Source organism: Grus americana, chromosome 33 (assembly GCF_028858705.1).
Source record: "Grus americana isolate bGruAme1 chromosome 33, bGruAme1.mat, whole genome shotgun sequence".
NCBI lineage: Eukaryota > Metazoa > Chordata > Aves > Gruiformes > Gruidae > Grus > Grus americana.
The window spans coordinates 324771-350722 of NC_072884.1; the positions used below are offsets into that span (position 1 = coordinate 324771).

The 25952-nt window shown below is 68.3% G+C and overlaps 1 protein-coding gene across 1 annotated transcript; it reads right to left on the bottom strand.

The window, feature by feature from the left end:
* Nucleotide 1: 1 nt before the first annotated feature.
* CAMSAP3 (calmodulin regulated spectrin associated protein family member 3) lies at nt 2–25109 on the bottom strand. The gene is given in 20 exon segments (XM_054807986.1): nt 2–768; nt 2869–2987; nt 3293–3408; nt 3739–3835; nt 4377–4489; nt 4491–4616; nt 5499–5614; nt 7186–8689; nt 8955–9030; nt 9420–9493; nt 9595–9634; nt 9955–10048; nt 11531–11670; nt 13593–13731; nt 14564–14611; nt 15697–15729; nt 16034–16132; nt 16235–16369; nt 18225–18490; nt 24647–25109. Coding segments are annotated over 20 exon segments (3786 nt in total). The 5' UTR covers nt 24795–25109; the 3' UTR covers nt 2–465.
* Nucleotides 25110–25952: the final 843 nt, after the last annotated feature.

Genomic DNA, 25952 nt, shown 5'->3' on the forward strand with positions numbered 1-25952 from the left:
GTCACACCCCACACCTCGGGGGGGTGGGGGAGGCCCCTTAGCAGCATCTGTGTCCCCTTGTTGTCACCCTGTCCCCAAACCTCATGGGAGGAGGGGCACAGGGGTGGGGGGGGGGCAAGACACCCCCCCCCCCTTTAGCTGTGTCACCCTGCCCCCCAAACCACGGGGGGGGGGGTACCCCGTCCCTTAGCAGCATCTCCCCACGTCCCCTCCACTGGTCACCCTGTCCCCAAACCTCGGGGGGGGGCAAGATACACCCCCACCCCCCCAGCTGTGTCACCTTGCCCCCCCCAAACCGCGGGGGGGGGGGTTCGGGCAAACCCCCCCCCAACTTGGCTCCGCCCCCCCAAACCTTGAGGGGGGTGGTGGTGGGGGTGTCCCCACTGTCCCCATCCCAGCCACACCTGGGGGGGTTTGGGGGACACGCATGACACCAAGGGGGGGGGGGAGGGGTTCCCCCCCCCTTTACTTGGGGGTGCCGGGTTTTTTGGGGGTGCCGGGCCGGCGGGGCTGCCCCAGGGGCCCCTGGATGGTGAAGGCGTCGACGCTCATGGACATGGTCTTGGCCGGGATCTGCGTGAAGCGTTTCCGGTCCGAGTTGTACTTGAAGATGCCCTTGACCATGGGGAGGGGCACGGTGCGCGGCCCCGCCCCCGCCAGCCGGCTCAGCTCGGGGGGGTCCCCCCCCAGCGTGTAGAGAGCCCGGAACTGACAGCTGCCTTCCCGGAAGAGGATGAGGAAGTGGTTGGCTTTGCTCTTCTCTACTTCCTGGAAGGGGGAAATGGGGAGGTTGGAGGGGGACAACTTGCTCTTTACTTCCTGGAAGGGGGAAATGGGGGGTTGGGAGGGGCACCCCACTCTTCTTCCTGGAAAGGGGAAATGAGGGGTTGGGGGGGGGGGCACCCTGCTCTTTTCCACTTCTTGGAAGGGGGAAATGGGGGTTTGGGCACCCTACTCTTCTCTACTTCCTGGAAGGGGGAAATGAGGGGGTGGGGGTGGGGGCAACTCGCTCTTTACTTCCTGGAAGGGGGAAATGGGGAGGTTGGGGGGGGCAACTTGCTCTTTACTTCCTGGGAGAAATGGGGGGGGGGGGGCAACTCACTCTTTACTTCCTGGAAGGGGGAAATGAGGGGTTGGGAGGGGCACCCTGCTCTTTTCCACTTCCTGGAAGGGGGAAATGGGGGGGGGGCAACTCTTTACTTCCTGGAAGGGGGAAATGGGGAGGTTGGAGGGGGACAACTTGCTCTTTACTTCCTGGAAGGGGGAAATGAGGGGTTGGGAGGGGCACCCTGCTCTTTTCCATTTCCTGGAAAGGGGAAATGGGGGGGTATGGAGGGTGGGGGACACCCACCCCCCACCCCCACTTCCTGGAAGAAGGAAACGGGTTATGGGGGGCAGGGGGGCACCCCACTCTTCACCTCCTGGGGGGCAGCGAGGGGTTAATGGGGTTCAGGACCCCCCCACCCCCCGCCGTGGGGGGACAGTCCTGCAGGGGATGAAGGGGTTAAAGGGGGGGGGGGTCCCCCCAGGGTGTCCCTCTCCCCCCCCATCCCCCCAGGGCCACCCACCTCGAGGACGCACCTTTCAGGGGGGCTGCGTCCCCCCCAGTGCCGTGTGTCCCCCCAGGGTGTCTGTCCCCCCCCGTCCCCGTGGTGCCTCACCTCGAGGACATCGTCCTTCCGGGGCTCCTTGAGGGACCCAACCGTCCCCGAGGGGGTGTGTCCCCCCCAGACCCCACGGCGTCCCCTGAGTGTCCCCAGGGCCACGTGTCCCCCCCATGTCCTCAGTGTCCCCGTGGTGCCTCACCTCGAGGACGCAGCTCTTCGGGGGTCTCCTTGATGCACCCAACCATGCGTGGGGGTGTCCCCAGGGTGTCCCCCAGATCCCAGGGGTGTCCCCATGTCCCCTCACCTTGAGGACGCGGTTCTTCTGGGGCTCCTTGAGGGACCCAACCGTCCCCGGGGGTGTCCCCTGACCCCAGGGTGTGTGCCCAGGGTGTCCCCCCAGACCCCAGGTGTGTCCCCCCCACCAGGTGTCCCCACGTCCCCTCACCTCGAGGACGTGGTCCTTCAGGGTCTCCTTGACGTACCCAACCATCCCCGGGGTGTCCCCAGGGTGTCCCCCAGATCCCAGGGTGTCCCCAAGGTGTCGTCCCCAGGGTGTCATCCCCCCCACCCCGGGGTGTCCCCACATCATCTCACCTCGAGGACGCGGTCCTTCAGGGTCTCCTTGATGGACCCAACCATCCCCGGGGTGTCCCTGGGGTGTCCCCGCGTCCCCTCACCTCGAGGACGTGGTTCTTCTGGGGCTCCTTGATGGACCCAACCATCCCCAGGGTGTCCCCGGGGTGTCCCCGCGTCCCCTCACCTTGAGGACGCGGTTCTTCTGGGGCTCCTTGACAGACCCAACCATCCCTGGGGTGTCCCCAGGGTGTCCCCTGACCCCAGGCTGTGTGCCCAGGGTGTCCCCCCAGACCCCAGGTGTGTCCCCCCCACCAGGTGTCCCCACATCCCCTCACCTCGAGGACGTGGTCCTTCAGGGTCTCCTTGACGTACCCAACCATCCCCGGGGTGTCCCCAGGGTGTCCCCCAGATCCCAGGGTGTCCCCAGGGTGTCATCCCCCCCACCCCGGGGTGTCCCCACATCATCTCACCTCGAGGACGTGGTCCTTCTGGGGCTCCTTGATGGACCCAACCATCCCTGGGGTGTCCCCGGGGTGTCCCCAGGGTGTCCCCACATCCCCTCACCTTGAGGACGCGGTTCTTCTGGGGCTCCTTGACAGACCCAACCATCCCTGGGGTGTCCCCAGGGTGTCCCCCCCAGGTGTGTCCCCCCCCCCCACCCCGAGGTGTCCCCATGTCCCCTCACCTCGAGGACGCGGTTCTTCTGGGGCTCGTTGACGCGGCCGGCCAGGCAGCAGTGCGCCAGCGCGTTGTGGATGATGTGTTTGTTGGACTTGGCGCTCGGCTCCTTGTACAGGCGGGGACCTGCGGGACACGCGGTGACGGTGACGGCGGGGCGGGGGGGGACACCCCGCGGGAATGGGGGCTCCGGGGACACAGGACGTGGGTTTGGGGACACCAGGGGAAAAAGCTGGGTGGGATGGGGGCACTGGGGGGGGGACACCATGGGGACAAGGTTGGGAGGGACAGGGGACACGGCGTGGGGACGCTGGGGATGGGGGGGACACGGGGACGGGGGGGCACTCACTGGTGTACTCGGGGACACAGGGTGACGGGGGGTGATGGGGGGTGACGGGGGGTGACAGGGGGTGACGGGGGGTGCCACTCACCGGTGTACTCGGGGACAGAGGCGGGGGAGGAGGCGCTGGACTCGTTCTCCCACTCACGCTCCCGCCCGGGGGGGACGCGCCCAGGGGACATCGGCCCCGAGGGGGACGCAGCCCGGCTGGGGGACATGGGGTCACGCACCGACCCCCCCCCCCCCCAACCCTGACCCCCACCCTGACCCTTGGACCCTCACCCAGACCCCCCCCATCCCCAGCCACCCTGACCCCCAGCCCCCCACGCCGACACCCCCACCCCAACCCTCAGACCCCCCCCGCCAGCCACCCTGACCCCCACCCTGACCCCCAGCACCCCACACCAACACCTTCACCCTCAGACCCCCTCCCCGCCACCCTGACCCCCCCCGACCCCCAGCCCCCCACACCGACACCCCCACCCCAACCCTCAGACCCCCACCCCCCCCACCCTGACCCCCCCACCCCCCCCTCACCTGGGTGCCCGCCCGCTGGGGTGGGTGCCCCCGGGGTCGGCGGCCACGGTGGAGAGGGAGAGGGTGCTCTGGGAGTAAACCTTGGAGAGGCGGGCGCCTGGGGGGGGGCACCCTGTCAGGGTTGGGGGTGGGACCCCCCCCCATCCAACCTGCACCCAGCACTGGGTGCTCCCAGCACCCAGGACCTTCCCCCCCTGCCTGGTCCCCAAGTGTCCCCAAACCCAGCAGCCTCTTGTGTCCCCCCCCCTCCACTGAGGAGCCCCCCACGTCCCCCCCTGTACCGAGGAGCCCCTTGGGGGGGGCTGTGTCCCCCCCCATGTCGTCCCCTCCCATATCAAGGAGCCCCTTTGGGGGGGGCTGTCCCCCCCGTCCCCCCCCCATGTCCCCCCCCCCCAGTACCGAGGAGCCCCTTTGGGGGGGCTGTCCCCCCATGTCCCCCCCCCATACCGAGGAGCCCCTTGGGGGGGCTGTCCCCCCATGTCCCCCCCCATGTCCCCCCCCCCATATCAAGGAGCCCCTTTGGGGGGGGGGCTGTCCCCCCATGTCCCCCCCCATGTCCCCCCCCCATACCGAGGAGCCCCTTGGGGGGGCTGTCCCCCCATGTCCCCCCCTGTCCCCCCCCATGTCCCCCCCCGTACCGAGGAGCCCCTTGGGGGGGCTGCGGGCCAGGGCCGAGTCGTCGCAGCAGCGGGGCCGGGGGGCTCGGGGGCCGCGGGGGGCTCTGGGGGTGCCGCGGGGGGGGGCCGCGGGGGGGGCGCAGCACCTTCTCCAGCTCCTCCATCAGCTTCAGCTGCTGCCGCCGCTCGTACTCCTGGCGGGTGAAATCCCCCCGGCGGCACCCCTCTTCCTCGGGGGGGCGGGGGGGCTCCGGCAGCACCCTGGGGTGGGGGGGGGGGGACACCCAGCCTTGGGTGGGGGGGGAAGGGAACACCCCCCCCCCCCTCCATACACCCAGCCTGCACCCAGGATGGGCACCCTGGGGTGGGGGAGTGAGGGGGGAGGTCCCCGTATTCAACCTGTATTGAGTGGGTGCCCCCCCCAGGGATGGGTGCCCCCCCGGGGATGGGTGCCCCCCCAGAGACCTGTGCCCCCCCCCCCCAGAAATGGGTGCCCCCCCCCAGAAATGGGTGCCCCCCCCCCAGAGATGGGTACCCCCCAAGGGATCTGTGCCCCCCCCCCAGGGATGGGTGCCCCCCCGGGGATGGGTGCCCCCCCAGAGACCTGTGCCCCCCCCCCAGAAATGGGTGCCCCCCCCCCCCCAGAAATGGGTACCCCCCAAGGGATCTGTGCCCCCCCCCCAGGGATGGGTGCCCCCCCCAAGAGTGGTTGGTCCCAGAGATGGGTGCCCCCCAGGAAGTGGTACACCCCAAAAAGTGGGTGCCCCCCCGCCCAGGGATTAGTGCCCCCCCCCCCCCCAAGGGATCTGTGCTCTCCAGAGATGGGTGCTCCCCCCCCCGGGATGGGTGCCCCCCCCTGAGATCTGTGCCCCCTCCCCCCTAGGGATGGGTGCCCCCCAGGGATAGATGCCCCCCCCCCAGAGATGGGTGCCCCCCCAGAGATCTGTGCCCCCCCCAGAGATGGGTGGCCCCCCCGGGATCTGTGCCCCCCCCAGGGATGGGTGCCCCCCCCCAGAGATGGGTGCCCCCCAAGGGATCTGTGCCCCTCCCCCCTCCCCCCAGAGATGGGTGCCCCCCCCCAGGGATAGATGCCCCCCCCCCAAGGGATCTGTGCCCCCCCCCCAGAGATGGGTGCCCCCCCACCTGGCCTTGCCCTCCAGCCAGTGCCGCCGCTGCCGGGCCTGCTCACTGCGCCGCTGCTGCCGCTGCAGGAGGGTGGCTCTGCGCTGCGCCATGGCCGCCTCCGCCGGGCCCGCTGCCTGCCGCACCCCACAGCACCCACCCACGGGTGTCAGCACCCACCCACAGGGGGACGCCCCACAGCACCCACCCACGGGTGCCCCCGTCAGCACCCACCACCCGGGGGGGGGCACCCACTGGGGCCCCCACCCCACCACGGGGCACCCAGCGGGACCCCCACCCTCACCCCGCGGCAATGACACCCATGGGTGCCCCTGCCCTCCCCGCCCCGTGACACCCATCCCGTACCACCGTCCCCGTGCCACCACGTCCCCCACCCTCTGTCCTGCACCAGCCCCGGGCCTCCACGCCTGTCCCACCACCACCCCCCCCCCATGCCACCATGGCCACCATCTCCATCCCTCCATGGCCACCATCTCCATCCCTCCATGGCCACCACCACCATGCCACCATGGCCACCATCTCCATCCCTCCATGGCCACCACCCCCATGCCACCACACCCATCGTCCCCATTCCACCATGCCACCATCCCTGTTCCACAACATCCGCCATCCCCGTTACCCCATGTCCATCATCCCCACACCACCATCCCCATCCCTCCATGGCTGGCATTCCCATGCCACCACGGCCACCATCCCCATTCCTCCATGGCCACCATCCCTGTTCAACTAGATCCATCATCCCTGTTCCTCCATATCCATCGTCCCCATTCCACCATGGCCACCATCCCTGTTCCACTAGATCCATCGCTGCTGTTCCTCCATGTCCATCATGTCCATCATCCCCATGCCACCATGGCCACCATCCCCGTTCCTCCACGTCCATCATCTCCACGTCCCTACACCCATTGTCCCCATGCCGCCACGGCCACCATCCCTCTTCCTCCACACCCATCATCCCATTCCTCCATGGCTGCCATCCCTGTTCCACTAGAGCCATCATCCCTCTTCCTCCATGTCCATCGTCCCCATTCCACCATGGCCACCATCCCTCTTCCTCCACGTCTATCATCCCCATTCCTCCAGGTCCACCATCCCTGTTCCACTAGATCCATCGCTGCTGTTCCTCCATGTCCATCGTCCCCATGCCACCACAGCCACCATCCCCGTTCCTCCATGTCCATCATCCCCATACCACCACGGCCACCATCCCCGTTCCTCCACGTCCATCATCCCTATGTCCCTACATCCGTTGTCCCCATGCCACCACGGCCACCATCCCTCTTCCTCCACACCCATCATCATCCCCATTCCTCCATGGCCACCATCCCTGTTCCACTAGACCCATCGCTGCTGTTCCTCCATGTCCATCATCCCCATACCACCACGGCCACCATCCCTCTTCCTCCACACCCATCATCCCCATACCACCACGGCCACCATCCCCGTTCCTCCACGTCCATCATCTCCACGTCCCTACACCCATTGTCCCCATGCCACCACGGCCACCATCCCTGTTCCACTAGATCCATCGTTGCTGTTCCTCCATGTCCATCATGTCCATCATCTCCATGCCACCATGGCCACCATCCCCGTTCCTCCACACCCATCATCCCCGTTCCTCCAGGGCCACCATCCCTGTTCCCCTCCATCCACCATCCCCGCGCCGTCACCTCCACCATCCCCGTACCTTGAAGAAGAAGCCGAGGCTGGCTCTGGTCTCGGTGCCGGCCCCCCCCTCGGTGGGCGACCCCTCCAAAGAGTCCCCTTCTCCCTCCTCCTCTTCCTCCTCCTCCTCCTCCTCGGCCCGCAGGCTGTCCAGCGGCACCTCGATGAGGCTGGCCCGCCGCTCGCCGGGTGAGGACACGTCGCTGGTGCCGTCGCCGGACACCCGGGTGGTCCCCGCGGGGCGCAGGTTGCCCCTTGCCTCCATCTCGGGGGGTTCCGGCGAATCGGGGAGGGGCGGTCCGGGTAAAGGTCCTCTTTCTTCTTCATCCTCCTCTTCCTCCTCGGAGAAGTGGATGGAGGAACGGGTTTGGACGGGCACCTGGCTGGGGGAGAACTTCCGCAGGTGGGGCAAAGTGTCCACGTCGTGGGGAGGGGTCAACACCCGCGTCAGGGTGGGCAACTTCAGCTCGGCCGGACGAGCCCTCCGCGGGCTGCGGGGGGGTTTACGTTGCGGCGGGACCCCCACCTTCCGCGACGGCGAAGGGGACGCCGGGGTTTTGGGGGGCGGCGGCGGCGGCGCTGGGGGGGTGGCTGTCCCTCGCCCCCCGCCTTTGGGGACGGGGATGACCCAAGCTTGGCCGGCGGTTGGCCGTTGGTCTTGGAGGAGCCGTTGCTGCTGTTGACTCAAGCGTTGCATGTCCAACTGAAGGGTGCTGAGCGCCGTGCTCAGCTTGGCCACCGCCGCCTCGTAATGGCCGGGTGGATCCGGGGGGGCGAAGGTGACTTGTTTTTTGACGCCGGAATTTTCTCCTTCCTCTTCTTCCTCCTCATCCTCGCCCCCGCGTTTCAACTGGAGGAAGGCGCTCTTGCCCAAGCGTTGACGGTGCTTGGCGAAGATGGCTTCGATCCTCTTCTTCTGCGCCTCGATGGCGCGACGTTTCTCCTCCAACCGCGCGCCCAGTTGGCTCATTTCGGCGCTCAAGCCTTCGCCCGATTCGGGGTGAGCCCCTAAAATTTGGGGGGAGCCACCGGAGGACGCGGGGGTCGAACCGGAACCGCCCCCGCCCACCCCGGCGGCTTCTTCCAGTTTTTTCTTGCGTTCGGCAAAGCTGGTCATGGTACGACCCAGGGGGACCGGGGGATCCGCGGTGGAAACGGGGGGCTGGTGGAGGTTGGGGGGCGCAGGGGGGTCCCCGATACCCACGGGGGGGTCCGGAGAATGAAGATAAAAAGCGTCGGGGGCTCCTTCGGGGAGAAGACGTTCGGAACTGTGGATGATCTGGAGAGCTTCCTCGATGGTGGGCAGCTCCTGGCCGGGGGTCTCCGGGGGGAGACCGTTGGGTAGAGATGAAATTGGGGGGGAGTTGGGGGGCAGGCGGGGGGGCGGGGGGCGACGGGGGGGGGCCAGGCTGTCGGTGCTGGCCGAACGGGCCAGCGCGGCCCCCACGGGGTTGCCCATCACGATGTCGACGTCGCTGTCGAGGCCGAAGGGGATGCTGAAGGAGACGGCTTGGGAGAGGGGGTGGCTGTGGGTGGGGGGGGGGCAGGGGGGGGTTATGGGGTGGGGGGGGTGGGGGGCAGCCCCACATCTCCCCCACATACCCCCCCCCCCCCAAACCAGCCCCTGCCCCGCGGTGATGACCCCCCCCTGCCCCCAGCTCCTCCCGCCGTGGGTACCCCATCTTCTGTATCTGCCCCACTGCACCCCCCAATCTGACACCACCCCCCCCAAAGGGACCCCCCCCCCACCCCAGCACCCAGGGGTGCCCCCCCCAGCCCCCCCCCCCTCACCTCAAGGGCTTCTTGCTCCAGGCTTTGCCGAACCCCCCCTCGACGTGGGGCAGGGAGGGGGAGTGGTGCAGCGTGCCTGGGGGGGGGGGGGGCACGGGGTCACCCCATGGGCCCCCCAATGCCCCCCCAGGGCCCCCCCAGCACCCCTATAGCCCCCCCAGTTCCCTCCCCCATGATCCCCCCCCCCCAGGGACTCCCCAAAAACCCAAAGACCCCCCCCGACCCCCCCCAGCCCAACGCTCCCCCCAGAGCCCCCCCAAAACCCAATGACCCCCCCCAGCACCCCCAAAGACCCCCAGGGTCCCCCCCAAACCCCAATCACCCCCTAGCGCTGCCCCCCCCAGAGCCCAATGACCCCCCAAGCCCAATAACCCCCCCCCGAGCCCCCCCAAATTGCCGCCCCCCCCCCACAAGGGCACCCACAAGGTTTTGGGGTCCCCCACCCGAGGGGGGGGGGTGTCTCACCCGGGGTCCCCCGCAGCGAGGGGGGGGTCTGCCCCCCCGGCAGTAACGGGTGCCGAAAGTTGAAGCCAGGGGAGCTGGGGGGGGGGGGGAGGGCACAGGGGGGGTCAGGGGGGCACAGGGGGGCCCCTGCCCCCCCAAATCCCCCCCCGCACCCCACCCCCCCCCAGCCCCTCACCTGCTCTTGGGGGTCGGGGCATCACCGGCGGCCGGAGCCTCTGTGGGGGGGGGACACACACATTGAGGGGTGCCCCCCCCCCGATTTTGGGGTCCCAGTACCCCCCAGCCACACACTGGGCCCCCAATAACCCAGAACCCCCCCCAGTGCCCCCCCCCCAAACCCTCCTCCCCCACCCTCAGCAGGAACAGGGTGCCCCCCCAAACCTGGGGCCCCCCCATACTTGGGGGTCCCTTTATGCCACCCCCCCCATACCTGGGGTGCACCCAGACCCCCCTGAGCCCCCCCCCCCCAGACTCCCCTGTGCCCCCCCCACCCCCCCCACACCTGGGGGCCCCCCAAACAGCCCCCCCCCCATACCTGGGGGCCCCCCCAGGTCCCGGGGGCGCACAAAGGGGGGGCGCAGCACCTCGAAGCAGAGGAAGAGCTCGGCGAGGAAGGCCCCCACGTTCAGCTGGGGGGGGGGGGGAGGAAATGGGGGGGGTCAGGGCCCTGTGCCCCCCCCATGCCCCGCCCCTGTGTCCCCAGGTGCCCCCCATGTCCCCCCATCCCCCCCCATGTGTCCCCCCCCCGTACCCCCATGGCCCCATTCTCCCCCCTGTCCCCCTGTCCCCCCCCATGTGTCCCCCCCCCCCCATACCCCCCATGGCCCCATTCTCCCCCCCTGTCCCCCTGTCCCCCCCCCATGTGTCGTCCCCCCCCCCATACCCCCCATGGCCCCATTCTCCCCCCCTGTCCCCCTGTCCCCCCCCATGTGTCCCCCCCCCCATACCCCCCATGGCCCCATTCTCCCCCCTGTCCCCCTGTCCCCCCCCCATGTGTGTCCCCCCCCCATACCCCCCATGGCCCCATTCTGTCCCCCTGTCCCCCCCCATGTGTGTCCCCCCCCCATACCCCCCATGGCCCCATTCTCCCCCTGTCACCCCCCCATGTGTCCCCCCAGCCCCTCGTGCCCCCCCATCCCCCCTGTGCCCCCTGCTTCCCCCGCCGTGTCCACCTATGCCCCCCCTTCCCCCTGTGCCCCCTCCCATGTCCCCCCCATGCCCCCCATCCCCCTCCTGTGCCCCCCATCCCATGTCCCCCCATATCCCCCCATGTGTCCCCTGTGCCCCCCATGCCCCCCCAGCCCCTCGTGCCCCCCCATTCCCCCATGTGTGTCCCCCATCCTCCCCAACCCCGTCCCCCCCATGTGTGTCCCCCATCTCCCTCCCATGCCCCCCATTTCCCCCCCATGCCCCCTCCCATGTCCCCCCATACCCCCTGTCCCCCCATACTGCTCCGTCCCCCCATTCCCCCCCATATCCCCTCCCATGCCCCCTGCGCCCCCCATTCCCCCTGTGTCCCCCCATATCCCCTCCTGTGCCCCCATGCCCCCCCATGCCCCCTGTGCCCCCCATGTGTCCCCCCATATCCCCTCCTGTGCCCCCATGCCCCCTGTGCCCCCCATGTGTCCCCCCATATCCCCTCCCGTGCCCCCCATCTCCCTCCCGTGCCGCCCTGTCCCCCTCCCATGTCCCCCCGTGCCCCCATCCTCCTATGCCCCCCCACGCCCCCTGTGCCCCCCTGTACCCCTATGTCCCCCCATACCCCCCACGCCCCCCGTGTCCCCTGTGTCCCCCCGTACCCCCATGTACCCCCATGCCCCCTGTCCCCCCATACCCCCCCTGTCCCCCGTGCCCCCATGCCCCCTGTGCCCCCATGTACCCCCATGCCATCTGTCCCCCCATACCCCCCCTGTCCCCCGTGCCCCCCTGTCCCCCCATACCCCCCCATGCCCCCTGTCCCCCCGTGCCCCCCCTGTCCCCCGTCCCCCCGTGCCCCCATGTACCCCCATACCCCCCCATGCCCCCCGTGCCCCCATGTGCCCCCATGCCCCCTGTCCCCCCATACCCCCCCATACCCCCCCTGTCCCCCCCGTGCCCCCGTCCCCCCGCACCCGCAGGCTGGGGGGCATGTAGAGCAGGTCCTCGAGCGCGAGGGGGCAGCGGGTGCCCAGGTGGCGGCAGCTGAAGTCCCGCACCAGCCCCAGGTTGTGCAGGCTGTCGGCCACCGACATGGGCTCCTTCAGGCACACCTCTGGGGTGCGGGGGTGCGGGGGGGTGGGGGGCACATGGGGGGTATGGGGGGGTGGGGGGGGTGTGGGGGGGTACGGGGGTGTGGGGGGGTACAGGGGTGTGGGGGTATGGGGAGGTATGGGGGTATGGGGGGGCACATGGGGGGGTATGGGGGTGTGGGGGGGTATGGGGGGGTATGGGGGCACATGGGGGTACAGGGGTATGGGGGTAGAGGGGTACAGGGGGGTATGGGGGGCACATGGGAGTATGGGGGTGCAGGGGGCATAGGGGGGTACAGGGGGGCACATGGGGGTACAGGGGTATGGGGGGCATGGGGGGGCACATGGGGGTATGGGGGGGTACAGGGGTGTGGGGTATGGGGGGGTACGGGGGCACATGGGGGTACAGGGGTATGGGGGGCATGGGGGGGCACATGGGGGTACGGGGGGCATAGGGGGGTAGGGGGGTGCAGGGGGCATAGGGGGGTACGGGGGGCACATGGGGGTACAGGGGTATGGGGGTAGAGGGGTACAGGGGGGTATGGGGGGGCACATGGGAGTATGGGGGTGCAGGGGGCATAGGGGGGTACAGGGGGGCACATGGGGGTACAGGGGGTGGGTACAGGGGTATGGGGGTACAGGGGTATGGGGGGCATGGGTGGTATGGGGTGGTACAGGGGCACAGAGGGTATGGGGGGTACAGGGGGGGCATGGGGGGCACATGGGGGTACGGGGGTGCAGGGGGCATAGGGGGTACAGGGGGGTGTGGGGGGGCATGGGGGTGCAGGGGTATGGGGGGGGTACAGGGGGTATGGGGGCACATGGGGGGTATGGGGGGCGTGGGGGTATGGGGGGGTACAGGGGGGTACAGGGGTATTGGGGTACAGGGGGGCGTATGGGGGGGCACATGGGGGTACGGGGGGGCACATGGGAGGGCGGGTACAGGGGTATGGGGTACAGGGGTACAGGGTATGGGGGGGTGAGGGGGTATGGGGCGCACATGGGGGTACAGGGGGTATGGGGGGCACATGGGGGTATGGGGGTGCAGGGGGCATAGGGGGTACGGGGGGTGTGGGGGGGGCATGGGGGGTGCAGGGGGGTATGGGCAGTATGAGGGGGTACAGGGCATACGGGGGGCACAGGGGGTCATGGGGGGGCATAGGGGGTATGGATGTGGGGGGGTACAGGGGGGTATGGGGGGCATAGAGGTGTGGGGGGTACAGGGGGTACGGGGGTACAGGGGGTACGGGGGGGGACAGGGGGAGACAGGATACAGGGGGAATGGGGGGGCATGGCGGTACGGGGGGGCACAGGGGGTGGGGGACACAGGCAGGTACGGGGGTACGGGGGGGGGGGGGGCACAGAGGGGACCAGACCACACAGAGTGGGGGAGGGGGGGCACAGGGGGCACAGTCACCTCTGCCGCCCCTGGGCCCCCCAGTACCCCCCCATATCCCCTGTACCCCCATACCCTCAGTACCCCCCATACCCCCTGTACCCCTGCACTCCCATACCCCCCGTACCCCCCTGTACCCCCCCATACCCCCGTACCCCCCCTGTACCCCCGTACCCCCTGTACCCCCGTACCCCCCGTGTACCCCCCATGTACCCGTACCCCCCCTGTACCCCCGTACCCCCCCTGTACCCCCCCGTAACCCCCATACCCCCCCTGTACCCCCGTACCCCCATACCCCCCCGTACCCCCCCCCTGTACCCCCGTACCCCCCCGTAACCCCCGTACCCCCCTGCACCCCCGTACCCTCTATACCCCCGTATCCCCATACCCCCCCATACCCCCCCGTACCTCCGTACCCCCCGTAACCCCCATACCCCCCGTACCCCCCCGTACCCCCCGCACCCCCCATACCCCCCCCATACCCCCCCATACCCCCCCGTACCCCCCGCACCCCCCCATACCCCCCCGTACCCCCCCGTACCCCCGTACCCTCGAGGCGCAGCGCCTGGGGGCAGTAGTAGTGGATGGTGGCGGCGATGGCCCCCCCACTGGCCAGGTCCTTCATGCCCAGCACGGGGGGGAAGCAGGGGCTCTGCCGGGGGGGCACCTTGTCCTTCCGGTACCGAATCTGGGGGGGCACGGGGCGGGGGGGGGTCAGCCCCGGGCACCCCGACCCCCCCCCCCGAATCGCCGTCCCCCCGCACCAGAGCAGGCTGCATGGGGGGGGGGGGGGAAGGTTGGGCACCCCCCCCCCCCAAAAGGTGTCAGGGCGGGGGGGCACTGGTGGTGTAATTGGGGGGCACGGGTGCCCCCCGCCCCGCGCCGAGAACTGGGGTGGGGGGGCCCCTCCTCTGCAAACACAGGGGTGCCCACCCCCCCCCCACCCAAAAATCAACCGGGGGGGCACAGGGGTGCCCACCCACACGCCTTCACCCCCCCCCCTCCCCCCGCACAATCTGGGGGGCACAGGGGTGCCCCCCCCAACACATCGGTACCTGTGGGTGCCCGTGCACCCCAATACAACCGGGGGGGGCACAGGGGTGCCCACCCCCCCCAAAATGAGCCGGGGGGGGGCACAGAGGTGCCCACCCACCCCCCTAAAATCAGCCGGGGGGGGGGCACAGGGGTGCCCACCCCCCACACACACAATCTGGGGGGGCACAAGGGTGCCCACCACCCCTAAAATCAGCCGGGGGGGGGGGCACATGGGTGCCCACCCCCCCCCATTCAAACCGGGGGAGGGGGCACATGGGTGCCCCCCCACCCCCACCCCTTCAGTGCCCCCCCTAAACCCGGAGCAGGGTGCTATGGGTGGGGGGGGGGGGGGGGGCACCAGCAGGCAGCGTTGCAGGCAGCGGGGGGTGGATGGATGGGTGGGGGGGGTGTCAGTGCAGGGGGGGGGGGGGGTCAGTTGGGTGCCCCCCACCCATGGGTGCTGGCGGGGGGGGGCGATACGTTACCACCGGAGGTTTATTCCCCGATTCCTTCAAACAAAAGGCGATGGCGTGCTGCGGCACCAGGGAGGGAGAGACGCGTCAAGGGGGGGGGGGGGGGGGGGGCACACCCCCCCCCCCAACACAGACACCCCCCCCGCATGCAGCACGCCGAAAAATTTGGGGGGGGGGCAATTTTTTTTGGGGGGGGGGTTGGTTCATTTGCTGCTCTCCCCCCCCCTATTTATTTGGGGGGGGGTCATTTGGTGGCCCCCCCCCTTTTTTTTGGGGGGGGGGCTGTCCATATGTGGGGACTGGGCTCAATTGGTGCCCCCCCCCTTTTTTATTTCCAGGGGAGTTTATTTTGGGGGGGCCCCCCTTTATTATGGGGGGCCATTCAGTGCCCCCCCCTATTTTTTGGGGGGGCACCCTGCTCCGGGTTTTGCTTGCTGCCCCCCCCCCCCACCTTGGGGGGGGATTTTTTTGGGGGGGGGGATCCCTCGTGTTAGTCCCTGCAGGCACAACACACACGTGCCCCCCCATTTCGTGCCCCCCCCCATTTCGTGCCCCCCCCCATTTCGTGCCCCCCCCCCCATTTCGTGCCCCCCCCCATGCAATTTCGTGCCCCCCCCAAGCCGACGCAGTTGAGATGGAAAAGGGGGTGGTGGAGGATGCTGGGGGGTGTCCCCCCCCCTTGCCCCCTATTTGGGGGGGGGGGGCTTGACGCCCCCCCCGTGCCCATATTTTGGGGGGGGGCTCCATAGGCAGCCCCCCCCAATTTAGGGGGGGGGGGCTGCAGGATTAACCCCCCCTGTACCCACATTGGGGGGGGCTCAGTAGGCAACACCCCCCAAAATTTTGAGGGGGGGGGTCTCCACAGCCAAACCCCCCCCCAATTTTGGGGGGGGACCCACCGCACCATCAGCCCCCCCAATTTTTTTTTGGGGGGGGGGCACACGCACCCCCCAACATCCTCCAGCGAGAAGCGAAGGGCGGGGGGGGGACACGACACACACCGTGCCCAGCAAGCTGGGGGGGGGGGGGGAGCAGCAGCACCCCAAGGATTTGGGGGGGGGGGGGGGTCAAGCAGGGAAGTTTTGGGGTGCTGGGGGGGTGGAATTTTTTTCTGGGGGGGGGGGTAAAGAAAAGCACCCACTTACAGGAACCAACTTCCAGTACCACCGGGTGGGACACTGAAGCCGAGGAGACACAGAAGAGGCGATCAGAGCCAAGGGGGGGGGGGTCCCCAAAACCGAAGGGGGGGGTCCCCAAAACCAAGAGAGGATCCACAACACCACAGGGGGGTCCCCAAGACCGGGGGGGGGTCCCCAAGACCAGGGGGAGGAAAGCAGAAAGACCGGGGGGGGGGGGGGCGCAGAGTGGGGCGCAAAGCCACTTCGGGTGCAGCAGCGGCGAAATCTCGGGGTGCCCCCCCCTCCTTAAATAATTAATGACCCCCCCAAATTAATGACGCCCCCTTTATTAATTAACACCAACCTTGTGCCCGCACGCCGGGGGGGCCGCGGGGCCATCGGGGGGGGCCGTGGCTCGGGGGGTCCCCTCCCTCTCCGTGCTCTCCTGCAGCTTGCGGTTCACCTGGAGGGAAATTTTTTTTGGGGGGGGGTGTCAGAAAATTTGGGGGGGCCCCCCTAAAGAAAAAAACCAGGGCCCCCCCCCCCCCAAAAAAATAGTCCCTACCGTGTCCAGCCAGCAGAGAATCTTCTGCTCCCAGGAATTGGGGCCGGGGGGGGCACCTGGGGGGGGCCCCAGCCCCCGAGTGGCTTCGGTGACGAAAGCCGCCATGAGGGAGTCGATGAGGGCAAGGTGGGCGCCCTGGGGGGGATTTGGGGGTGAGGGGGGGTTTTGGGGTGCAGGGGGGGGTTTGGGGGGGTGGGAGGCCGAAGTGGGTAGAGGTGGGGGGCACATCCCCCCCCCAAAGTGGGAAGAGATGGGGGGGCACCCCCAAAGTCACACAAAGTTGGGGGACCCCAAAGTAGGCAGAGATGGGGCACCCCCAAAGTCACGCAAAGTTGGGGACCCCCCAAAGTGGGTAGAGGTGGGGGGCACCCCCAAAGTGGGCAGAGATGGGAGGCACCCCCTAAGTGGGCAGAGATGGGGGACCCCCAAAGTCACACGAAGTTGGGGACCCCCCAAAGTGGGTAGAGGTGGGGGGCACCCCCTAAGTGGGCAGAGATGGGGGACCCCCAAAGTCACACAAAGTTGGGGACCCCCCAAAGTGGGTAGAGGTGGGGGGCACCCCCAAAGTGGGCAGAGATGGGAGGCACCCCCTAAGTGGGCAGAGATGGGGGACCCCCAAAGTCACACGAAGTTGGGGACCCCCCAAAGTGGGTAGAGGTGGGGGGCACCCCCTAAGTGGGCAGAGATGGGGGACCCCCAAAGTCACACAAAGTTGGGGACCCCCCAAAGTGGGTAGAGGTGGGGGGCACCCCCTAAGTGGGGGGAGTTGGGGGGGCACCCCTAAAGTGGGCAGAGGTGGGGGGCACCCCCAAAGTGGGCAGAGGTGGGGGGCACCCAAAGTCACACAAAGTTAGGGACCCCCCAAAGTGGGTAGAGGTGGGGGGCACCCCCAAAGTGGGCAGAGATGGGGGCACCCCCAAAGTCACGCAAAGTTGGGGGACCCCCCCAAAGTAGGCAGAGATGGGGGCACCCCCAAAGTGGGCAGAGTTGGGGCACCCCCAAAGTCACACAAAGTTGGGGGACCCCCCCAAAGTGGGGGGAGTTGGGGGGCACCCCCCAAAGCCAGGCAAAGCTGGGGGGGACCCCAAAGTGAGCAGAGTTGGGGGGGAACCCCCGAAACTGGGTACAGATGGGGGGGCCCTAAGTGGGGGGAGATGGGGGACCCCAAAAATGGGCTGGAATGAGGGAGCACCCCCAAACTGGGCAGGGTTAACGGGATGCGCCTGAGCCAATTAACGAGGGGATTAACGAGGGGATTAACGAGGCCTCGCGCTAACAGGCTTAGGGGGGGACACGCCCTGCCGCTGCCCCCCCAGTGCCGCCCAGTGCTCCCAGTTCCCCCAGTATCTTCCTCCCCCTCCCCACTCCCTGCCCAGTTCCCCCCAAGCACCTCCCCAGTTCCCCCCAGTCCCTTCCCAGCACCTCCCAGTTCCCCCCCAGTTCCTTCCCAGTTCCCCCCCCAGTCCCTTCCCAGCACCTCCCAGTTCCCCCCCCAGTCCCTCCCAGTTCCACCCCCAGTCCCTTCCTAGCACCTCCCAGTTCCCCCCCAGTCCCTCCCACTCCCCACCAGTCCCTTCCCAGTTCCCCCCAGTTCCTTCCCAGTTCCCCCCCAGTCCCTTCCTAGCACCTCCCAGTTCCCCCCCAGTTCCCCCCAGTCCCTTCCCAGCACCTCCCAGTTCCCCCCAGTCCCTCCCAGTTCCCCCCCACTCCCTTCCCAGCACCTCCCAGTTCCCCCCACTCCCCCCCCCCCGCTCCCTTGGTCCCTTCCCAGTTCCCCCCACTCCCTCCCGGTCCCTTCCCAGTCCCTCCCAGTTCCCCCCCCAGTCCCTTCCCAGCACCTCCCAGTTCCCCCCAGTCCCTCCCAGTTGCCCCCCACTCCCCCCCAGTCCCTTCCCAGTTCCCCCCACTCCCTCCCAGTCCCTTCCCAGCACCTCCCAGTTCCCCCCCAGTCCCTTCCCACTCCCTCCCAGTCCCTCCCAGTTCCCCCCACCATCTTGATGGGCCTGTGCTGGAGATCGGCCTCGCGGACGGGGGCGTCCTGGAAGGTGGGGGGCAGCCCCCGGCGGGTCAGCAGCGCCAGCAGCGCCCCGTTATCGGCCGGGGGGGCGGCGGGGGGGTCGGGGGGCCCCAGGGCGTGACGCCAGGCCCGGCAGTAGATGTCGGAGGCCACCAAGAGCCGGGTGACGGGGGGTTTGATGTGCTCCTGCTCGTACTGGTCGGTGTAGAAGGGGTCACGGAGCTCCTCGGGGACGTTGCCTGAGGGGGGGGGGGGTCACGGGTGAGGGGTGGTGGCACCCAGACCTGCCACCCACCCACGGGGGACTCGGCGTGGACTTGAAAGCAGCTGCGGATCCATGGCTACGTACCCACCACAGACCCCTCGTTGCCTTGGAACCATCCACGGACCCACCATGGGGCCACAGACCCATCTCGTTACCTTGGACCCATCCACAGACCCACCACAGACCCATCTCGTTACCTTGGAACCATCCATGGGCCCACCATGGGGCCACAGACCCATCTCATTACCTTTGACCCATCCATGGGCCCACCACAGACCCATCTCGTTACCTTGGAACCATCCATGTGCCCACCACGGGGCCATCTCGTTACCTTGGACCCATCTATGGACCCACCACAGACCCATCTCATTACCTTGGACCCATCCATGGGGCCACGGACACATCTCATTACCTCGGACCCATCTATGGACCCACCACAGACCCACAGACCCATCTCGTTACCTTGGACCCACCACAGACCCACTATGGGACCATGGCTGGGGCCACAGACAAATTGTGGCCTTGAGATCACCCATGGACCCATGTCTACGTACCTACCACAGAGCCATGGTCGTGGCTACAGACCCCTCGTTGCCTTGGACCCATCCATGGACCCACCAGAGATCTATGGCCACCACCACAGACCCACCATGGGGCCATGGACAAATTGCGGCCTTGAAATCACTTCTGGACCCACATCTACGTACCCACCACAGACCCCTCGTTACTATGGACCCACGGATGCATCATGGACCTCTCGCTGCCTTGAAACTACACACGTACCTACTACAGACCCATGGCCACCACCACAGACCTGTCACGGACCCATGGCAAAGGTCACAGACCCACTGTTACTTCAAAGTCACCCATGGACCCACCACAGACCCATGGCCACCACCACAGACCCGAGGATGCCATCATGGACCCACTGTTGCCTTGAATCCGTCCACAGACCCATAGTCGTGGTCCCACCACACACCCAGGGCCATGGCTACAGATCCCTCATTGACTTGAAACCATGCATGTACCCACCACCGACCCACGGCCACCACCACCGACCCACCACGGCGGGAGACGTGGACAAGTCGTGGCCTTGAAATCACCCACAGATCCATAGCCATGGGTCCACCACAGACCCATTGTTGCCTTGAACCCATCCATGAACCCACTGCAGGCCCACGGCCACCACCACAGACCAGCCATGGACCCACAGCTGAAGCCATGGCCCCACCACAGAACTGTGCCATGGCGCCAGATCCACCACAGGTCCATGACCAGAACCATGGGTCCACCACAGACCCATAGACAAAGCCTTGAACCCACCCATGGACCCACCACTGACCCTGGGGTCACAAACCCATCACAGCCTTGAAGTCACCCATGGACCCACCACAGGCCCACAGCCACCACCACAGACACACCATGGACTCAAAGGTCAGAACCAAGGACCCACGGCCACAGGCCCACCAGGGATCCATCACAGACCTCGCATGGACCCATGGCCATGAGCCTGTCATTGCTATCAAACCCCACGGGGACCCACGGCCACCAGCCCATGATGGCCACAGACCTACAGACCACGGACTCAGCCACAGACCCGTGGCCATGGAGAGCCCAACAGCCACAGAGCCACGGTCAAGGCCCCACCATGAACCAATGACCATGAATCCAGCCATGGACCTATGTAGACCCCCAACATTTAGACCGTGTAGACCCCCCAACAGCCACGGACCCACAGCCATGGAGAGAACCACCCACAACGGCCCCACCACTGCCACTGACCCACGGCCAAGGCCCCACCAGGAACCCAAACCCATGGATCCAACCATGGGCCCACACCCACGGAGACCTCAATGACCCCAGAGACACCACGGACCCTAAGCTGCAGCCCCACAGCCACTGTGGAACCCCCCCAGATGCCACCACAGCCATGGGCCCACACCCATGGAGACCCCAGTGAACCTGGAGACACCACAGACCCACGGCTGCAGCCCCACAGCCACTGTGGAACCCCCCCCAGATCCCACCACAGCCATGAACCCACGGCCATGGGGAGAACCACCTGCAATGGCCCAAATCAACCAAAGCCATGGACCCACGACCAAGGCCCCACCAGGAACCAATGACCATGGATCCAACCGTGGACACGAAGCCACAGAGACCCCCATGACCAAGGCCCCACCAGGAACCATGGCCATGGATCCAGCCACAGACTCACACTCATGACTGTGTGTGGAGAGCCTCAACGACCACGTACCCACCACAGACCCATGGCCAAAGCCCCACCATAAACTGATGACCACGGATTGAACCACAGACCCATGGCAATGGAGACCCACCATTGACCCTCAGCCAAACCCCACCATGAACTGAAGATCAGAGATCCAACCACGGACCCATGGCCACAGAGACCCTCGGTGGCCACAGAGACCCCCAACAGCCAATGAACCACCATGGACCCACAGCCAGCCCCCACCACGGACCGATGACCACAGATCCAACCACAGACCCATGGCCACGGAGACCCCCAGAGGCCATGCAGACCCTCAAGGGCCAACAAATCACCACGGACCCACGAAGCCCCAGCACAAACTAATGACCACGGACCCAACCATGAAGACCCCCAAGCACCAACAAATCACCATGGACCCCCAAAACCCCACCATGAACTGATGACCACAGATCCAACCATGGACCCATGGCCATGGAGATCCCCAGGGGCCATGGAGACCCTCAAGGGCCAATGAATCACCATGGATCCCCAGGTAAAGCCCCACCATGGACCGATGGCCACAGATCCAACCACAGACCCATGGCCATGGAAACCCCCAACAGCCACAGCCCCATCATGGACCCCCAAAGCCCCATCATGAGCTGATGAGCACAGATCCAACCACGGACCCATGGCCATGGAGACCTCAGGGACCATGGAGACCCCCAGGGGCCACAGCCCCACCATGGAGACCCCCAAAGCCCCACCATGAACCGATGACCATGGATCCAACCACAGACCCATGGCCATGGAGACCCTCAGGAGCAAACGAACCACCATGGACCCCCAAAGCCCCACCATGAACCCATGACCATGGAGACCACAAAGCCCCACCACGGACCCATGATTATGGACCCATGACCATGGAGACCCCCAAAGCCCCACCACGGAGCCAACCATGGAGACCCCTGAAGCCCCACCATGGAGCCATGATTATGGAGCCATGACCATGGAGACCCCCAAAACCCCACCATGGAGCCAACCATGGAGACCCCCAAAGCCCCACCATGGAGCCATGACCATGGAGACCCCCAAAGCCCCACCATGGACCCATGACCATGGACCCAACCATGGAGACACCCAAGAGCCAACAAACCACCATGGAGACCCCCAAAGCCCCACTGTGAACTGATGACCATGGATCCAACCAGGGACCAATAGCTGTGGAGACCCCCAGGGGCCATGGAGACCCCCAACAGCCGCAGCCCCACCATGGAGACCCCCAAAGCCCCACCATGGAGCCATGACCATGGAGACCCCCAAAGCCCCACCATGGACCCATGACCATGGACCCAACCATGGAGACACCCAAGAGCCAACAAACCACCATGGAGACCCCCAAAGCCCCACTGTGAACTGATGACCATGGATCCAACCAGGGACCAATAGCTGTGGAGACCCCCAGGGGCCATGGAGACCCCCAACAGCCGCAGCCCCACCATGGAGACCCCCAAAGCCCCACCATGAACCCATGACCATGGAGACCCCCAAAGCCCCACCATGGACCCATGACCATGGAGACCCCCAAAGCCCCACCATGGACCCATGACCATGGAGACCCTCAAAGCCCCACCATGGACCCATGACCATGGACCCAACCATGGAGACCCCCAGCACCCCTGGTCCCACCCCGAGGTCCACCCCGACCCCTGGCGTGAGCACAGCCCCACAGATGGGTGGGGGGGGGTGGGGGTGCCCCAAGGGGCCGGGACCCCCCCGGGCAGGTGGGGCCGTGGGTGGGGGTGGGACCCTGGCGCCCGGCCCAGCCCCCCGCGGGTGCCCACACCCACACCCGCCCCGCCCGGCGTGGGAACGCGCCCCACCCAGCACCCACGGCACCCATCCTGCACCCGCCCAGCACCCACGGCTCCCATCCTGCACCCACGGAGGGGGTGACAGCACCCATCCTGCACCCACGGCACCCACCCAGCACCCACGGGGGGTGACAGCACCCATCCTGCACCTACCCAGCACCCACGGCACCCATCTTTACCCTCGGCACCCGCCCTGCACCCACGGGGGGTGACAGCACCCAGCACCCTTCCTGCACCCTCAGCACCCACGCTGCACCTCTCTAGAGGGGGGGTATCAGTGCCCAGCACCCCACGGGAGGGGGGCTCACCCCCCAGCACCCACCCTGCACCCCATGGGGGGGTGTCAGCACCCAGCACCCACCCTGCACCCCTTTTGGGGGGGGGCTCACCCCCCAGCACCCATCCTGCACCCCCAGCACCCACCCTGCACCCCATGGGGGGGTGTCAGCACCCAGCACCCACCCTGCACCCCTTTTGGGGGGGGGCTCACCCCCCAGCACCCACCCTGCACCCCATGGGGGGTGGTGACAGCACCCAGCACCCACCCTGCACCCCTTTGGGGGGGGGGGGGGGGGCGAATCACCCCCCGCCCCGCCCGGACACCACCCCAGGCGGGTGCCCCCCACCCCCCAAAGGCAGCACCCATGGGTGCCCCCCCCCTCCCCTCCCCCGCCCGGGTCCCTCCTCCCCTCCCCCATCCGGCTCCTCCCGGGTCCAAAGGGCGCTGGGGGGGGGGGGGAGGGGGGGGCGGACTTTGCCCGGGGGGGGCTGCGGGCTCGGAATGGGGGGGGGAACCCCAAAACCGGGGCGGGGGGGGGAGCAGAGGGAGACACCCCAACACCGGGGGGAAAGGGGGGTCCCCTGCGGGGGGGGGGGGGGCAGCGACACGGGGGGGGATCCCCAACATCACGGGGGGGGGGCACGGGGGGGTCCCTGTTCCTGGGGGGGCACACGGGGGGGCACCCCAACATCCGGGGGGGGCACACGGGGGGGTCCCCGTTCCTGGGGGGGCACCCCAACATCCGGGGGGGGCACACGGGGAACCCCCCCCAACACCCCCGGGTGGGGGGACCCCTCCCTTCCCCACCCCCCCCCAAAAAACACCGCAAGAGGCGGCGCCGTAGGGGTTCCCGCCCTGTGACGTCACGCCGCGACGTCACCACCCCCCACGACGTCACCCCCCCCACATCCCCCCCTCCCCCCCCCCCACTCACCCCCCCCCCCCCCCAGACCGCAACAAAAGCACCGGGAGGGGGGGGAACCCCCCCCGTACACCGGACCCCCCCCCCCCCCGGGACCGGGCACCCCCTGCACCTCTCCCGGTGCACCGGAACCCCGCGGGACCGCCTGACCCCCCACCCCCCCGGGTGCACCGAACCCCCCCCCCGGTACCGACATCCCCCCCCCCCCCCCCGGTACACCGTAATCCCCTTTTACCGGCACCCCACCCGGTACACCGTAACCCCCCCGGTACACCGTAACCCCCCTTTACCGGCACCCCCCCCCGGTACCGACATCCCCCCCCCGGTACACCGTAACTCCCCCCCGGTACACCGTAACCCCCCTTTACCGGCACCCCCCCCCGGTACCGACATCCCCCCCCCCGGTACACCGTAACCCCCCCCTTTACCGGCACCCCCCCCGGTACACCATAACCCCCCCCCCGGTACCCCATAACCCCCACCCCTTTACCGGCACACCCCCCCCCCCCCTACCGGCATCCCCCCCCCGGTACCCCATAACCCCCCACCCCGGTACCCCATAACCCCCCCCCCTTTACCGGCACACCCCCCCCCTACCGGCATCCCCCCCCCGGTACCCCATAACCCCCCCCCCCGGTACCCCATAACCCCCCCCCCCCGGTACCCCGTAACCCCCCCCCGGTACCGGGACACCCCCCCCAACCCCTCCCGCTACCCCACAACACCCCCCCACCGGTGCACGGCGACCCCCAGCACCCCCCCCCGCCCCGATGCACCACAACCCCCCCGGTACCCCCGGTACCGCCCCCCCCCTCCCTTCCCCTCCCGGTACCGAGGCCTACCCGCGCCTCCGTAACCGGTAGCGATGGCCCAGGCGAGGCTTGCGGCGCTCCGAGCCCTCGCCCCATCATACTGATCGAGCGGGCGGATCTCGGGCACCAGGAAACCCCGGCGCATGGCCGCGGCCGCGGCGGGAGGAGCCGCCACCATCCCCGGGGCACCGGCGGCCGCACCGGAGGGCGGTGAGGCCCGACCCGGCCCGGTTCGGTTGTGCTTCGGTTGTTTTCGGGTGTAATTCGGAGACGTTCGGGTTAGCTTCGGGGAGGTTCGGGATGGGTTTACGGGGAGATTCGGAAAGCGCTCGGATAGGTTCGGGGAGGTTCGGAACGCGCTCGGATAGGTTCGGAATAGGTTCGGGGAGGTTCGGAACGCGCTCGGATAGGTTCGGAATGGGTTCGGGTGGGTTCAGCGGCGGGCGCGGCCCCGGGCGGGAGCGTGGCGCGAGCGCCAGGTGCGGGGAGGGGAGCGGAGGGGGCGGGGCCGAGGCACGTGACCGCAGGTGAGCCCCGCCCCCTCCCGCTCCTCCCCCCCCGCGGGAAGGGGCGGGGCCGGGGGACTGGGGGGACTGGGGGGAACTGGGAGGGACTGGGGGGAACTGGGGATACTGGGGGGAACTGGGGGAACTGGGAGGGATTGGGTATACTGGGGGACTGGGGGGAACTGGGGGAACTGGGAGGGACTGGAGGGAACTGGGGATGCTGGGGGGAACTGGGGGGACTGGGAGGGACTGGGGGGACTGGGGATGCTGGGGGGAACTGGGGATACTGGGTATACTGGGGGGAACTGGGGGAACTGGGAGGGATTGGGTATACTGGGGACTGGGGGGAACTGGGGGAACTGGGAGGGACTGGAGGGAACTGGGGATGCTGGGGGGAACTGGGGGGACTGGGAGGGACTGGGGGGACTGGGGATGCTGGGGGGAACTGGGGATACTGGGGGCAACTGGGGGGACTGGGAGGGACTGGGGGGAACTGGGGATACTGGGGGGACTGAGAGGGACTGGGGGGAACTGGGGGGAACTGGGGATACTGGGGGGACTGGGGGGACCGGGGATACTGGGGGTGACTGGGAGGGACTGGGGGGGAACTGGGAGGACTGGAGGGCACTGGGGGGCACTGGGGATACTGGGAGGACTGGGGATACTGGGGGGCACTGGGGGCACTGGGGACATGGCCCTGCGTCCCTGTCTGTGTCCCCCCGTGTCCGTGTCCCCCCCGTGTCCCTGCTCAGCCCCTCCCCGTGTCCTATTTTCCACCAGCGGCCATGGCAACGCGGGGACCGACACGGGACACGGGGGGGACACGGGGG